At 33.0% G+C, this 4,142-nt stretch overlaps 1 protein-coding gene across 1 annotated transcript; it reads left to right on the top strand.

The window, feature by feature from the left end:
* The first annotated feature begins 326 nt into the window (after window positions 1-326).
* LOC139487718 (uncharacterized) lies at window positions 327-3,190 on the top strand. Its single transcript, XM_071272741.1, has one exon. The coding sequence runs from the start codon at window positions 407-409 to the stop codon at window positions 2,804-2,806; it is 2,400 nt and encodes a 799-aa protein (XP_071128842.1). The 5' UTR covers window positions 327-406; the 3' UTR covers window positions 2,807-3,190.
* The last annotated feature ends 952 nt before the right edge of the window (window positions 3,191-4,142 follow it).

Here is a 4,142-nt window from a genome sequence, read left to right as displayed (position 1 = left end):
CATTTATAACATACAACAAAAAAGTCGTACAAAACGTTTATTGACCCCCCTTCAATACCTGCCAAAGTCACACATTCGTTAGATATTTCTATCTTGACCTGCAAAAGTCCAACATTTATCAACATACGTTTATGTAAACTATAAGCTGTTATGATATGAAAAGAATAGACTACTTCCTTAGTGTTAAAAATATTATGATCAGAGAGGCTTAAATATATTAAATTGTAAATAGATTTCAAACATAATACACCACATGCATTCAAGATGATGATTGACTTCCTTGTTTCGCGTGAATATAAAATTTTTGTCGATAGTGTTTGATTTTGTCAGTTTTTATGGAATTCCCATTTTTAACTTGCCTTGGAGTTTGATATATTTTGTTATACTTCCTCTCATCAAATACAAAATGAATGTAATAACATGTTTAGCAACCCTATTCCTTATGGAGACGATTCCTTTATTGATTAGAGGACATGTTATTAGAAGTATACCAAATAATACATTAGTAAAGCAGAATTGTGAAGTAGTCTGTGATAATTATGGAACAGTTTATCCACAAAATGATCATGTAGATAAGAATTGTGAAATAACTATTAACCCATTGGATATAAACGATTTTGTAAATAAACTGCGATCACAAGAATATCATATCAGTTTGCTTAAAATAAGTCTAAATTTTCCAGAGTACATTGAAAACGGAAAAGTTAATCACACCAATTGTATAATTTCCCCACTTGAATGGATATGGACTTATAAAGGTGAAAAAGGTGGATTTCAATATTTATCTTTGATGAAAGAATTTTCGTTGTATTCTTTAGGCCTGCTCGATCAATACACCATATCTATGACATTTAACTTAAAATTAAAAAGAGGTTGTCCTGTGCGAATTGGTGACAGAAATACTACAGAGAGATTAGGATCAGCATTTTTACAAGCTTTCAACAAGTCATTTCAACATGAAAAGGTGATAGGATTAAGGTATGGGTATTTTTGTTACATAAGTAGGATATGCATGAATCATACCATGTACATGTTCAGTAAATACGTCATTAGTCCAAAGCAAAGTATGGGTTACCGCTGCTGCAGAAATGAATTCAATAAAACTACTCGAAAAGACATGATATCATGCACGAGTGATGCAATCGTGATTGACAATGGTTTATGGTGGAACTTTCCTTATGTAATAGGTTGGACCCTGTTTCTTTTCCTACCACTACTCTTTTTAAAGTACACTGAAGATAATTACAAAAATGACGACGTTGTCAACGAAGAATGGTTAATTTCAAATCCCTTATCATTCGGTAACGTTTTGAGTAGTCTTTGTCATCGTGCTTACGCATCGGGAACGATTTTTTCAAGACTGTTGAAAATTATTTGTGTCCTCTCAACTTCGCTGATTGTTGTTTTAGAAGTTGTATCGCATTTCATTTTCCTGAAGGATTACGTCGCCAGCAGCACTAAAGCTGGTGTTCCATTAAATTGGATATCTATGGCTGCTGGATATTCACTGAGTAGGCACAGTTTTCTGCCATGCTTTGGAGGTCCGTATATAGCACTTGTGTTGTATTACATTTCAAGTGCCTTTCTGATTTGTCTGCCATCTGACCTGAGTAAATTTGTGGATAAAGGCATAGACGATCAATTGGGTATGTTTAGATCTTTATTAACTGTTGATATAACTACGAAAGGTAAATTGGGAGCGGTATTAAATATCCACAGACAGACAGGATATACAAGAGTATATTCGGTTTTGAAAGCCAATATTTACATGCTGATCAATCCGTCATTTTGGAATATTGGGTTCCAGATTCAGAAAAGAAGAATAAATGGCTTTATCAGTGTATTGACAGGAAAAAAAATATTATATAGACTTGTTCTTACTGCTGCTTTGATACCTATCTATCTGTTTATATGCGTTGTTGAATGGGTGTTGGCAATATTTGTGTACGGTTTACCTGTTGTAGGATTTTTTATTATCATTATAAATGCATACTATACTATTGTGAAGCAAGTGCATACTTTTCAGAGAACTGGTTCAGCTAGCTTTATTTTCAGTATTATAGTAATTGTATTGATGTCCGTATGTGTTGCCTATGATATTTACATATTTTCGCTACTTTTCATCGAGAGTTTCATCTTTTTATGTCGGATTTGTACGTACTCATTTGCTGGACTTATAGCCTATCCGAACTCTACTTACGGTTATCTAGTTTTCACGATAACAGTTATGATATATGTCACAGAAAGCATACAACATGTAAATGATGTGTATACACACCTTTTCGAAACAGTTAAGAACATCTGCATACAAATGAAAAAAGAAAATCACTCACAAGCCGTTCCATTGATTAGTTGTAATGGATGCCTGATGAAGGTTTCCAATCCTTTGTTTCGATACGTTGTTCGGTACTACAGACCATTAAGAATTGAAATACTTTTTTCTCTACTGAAACTGACCTTCATTGTGATTCTACTATATATGTCCATTTCAATTCTTCTCACTTTTAAAGAACTTAGTAAAATGTCTACACTGACGCAAGCTATTACAGCTCTTTTTATTTGTTTGATTCCGAAACTGTGGCACATGTTTGAGGAAAAGGGAGACAAATACAAAGAGGGGACTAAAGCTGCCGATATTAAGAATATAATCGAACAGTATTGCAGATGTTATATACATAAACAAACTCTGACTAGTATTCAAGAAGATGCGTCAACATTAGATTACATAGAACACAACACAAGCAACAATATATCATCAGATGACGAACTATTAGAGGAGCTGTTACTCGACGTAGACATTGAATGATTAAACTTTTACTTAATTGTATGGAGAGTTGTCTCATTGGCACTCACACCACATCTTCCTATATCTTTTTACTTAAAAATTGACATAATAACAAAATATATAAATAGTTATGTATAACAACCTTTCCAAAAACGTTATTCTTCCATAAGAAATATTAGTAAAGTACATATTTTAGGAATGTTGTTGGTCATATACAGTTTTACCAAAACAACCATGTATGAATTTACAATTTTACATTGAATAAGACAAAATTCGAACGTATTGTACATAGCTTGTTTAATCCTATTCATTTATCAATAAAATTATCATAACTTTGATCCTTCTTTGCTACTTCCTCGTCCTAAATATGTGTGCATTATGTGTTTAATATGTATGTAATGTGTGTACAATATGTGTATAATATGTGTCATTGTAGGTAAAGCAAGTAACAATTTTACAATGTCCATCCATCTGTGTAATTTGGTAGATGAACTGTTATGTGATTCAACTTTAAGAAAGCAACCCACGACAATAAATTAATTACAGGCTTCTGTTCTGAAATAGGACAGGCACAAATAAAATATAACACTGTCAAGTCAAGACCATTAGCTTTTTTTTATCTCGTCCGTTCTTCGTGAATGGTTTTTCTATGCTTTTTGTTAGTTTCTAAACACTTTAGTCTCGAGCATTCACAGGGTCAAATGAAGGTAATTTTTGAGACAGATGTTATCGACAATGAAATAAGTAGCGTACAAGTGGAAATTAGCGAGAAAAAAGTAAAATGCATGCTAATGTTACTTTTTTTTAAAACACAATTTGTTTCCACCCGTTTATGAGACGTATTGTGGTATACCGTTGTCCGTCTGTCGTCTGTGCGTCCGTGAACAACGAACACTAACTCAAAAACGCTTGAAATTTTGTTGAATTGTTTACTTCTATTGACGTGAGTTCCCTTTCGTTTTTGTAAATTGTAGATTTTAAGTTTCCGAGGTAAATGATTTTCTTCATAAAAAAGGGGGATTGTCTAGTTTAAGGACACTGCTTTCAGCAGTTACCATGACACTTTAGTGACTGGTTTAAATCTTTTAAGTTAACTTCCCATTAGTTTTTCATGAAATTCTAATATGACATTGAGAATTATTGAACTTTATTCTTTAATAGCGACGGGCGTATCATGTATTCATGGCGCAGTTGTTTGAACATGGAGTTTGCTGTTGTAGTGTTCCACTCACTTATAAACTTTAACTTAAGACACAGACATACAAGGAAAAGAGTATTTGGATTGATACTGCATATAGTTTTACACTTCAGACAATCTTCAAATATTTCCGGATCACATACATCTGCTTTTCCATTA

Source organism: Mytilus edulis, chromosome 9, assembly GCF_963676685.1.
Source record: "Mytilus edulis chromosome 9, xbMytEdul2.2, whole genome shotgun sequence".
NCBI lineage: Eukaryota > Metazoa > Mollusca > Bivalvia > Mytilida > Mytilidae > Mytilus > Mytilus edulis.
Note: the sequence above shows the minus strand (reverse complement) of the source record. Positions and strands in the feature narration are given on the sequence as shown.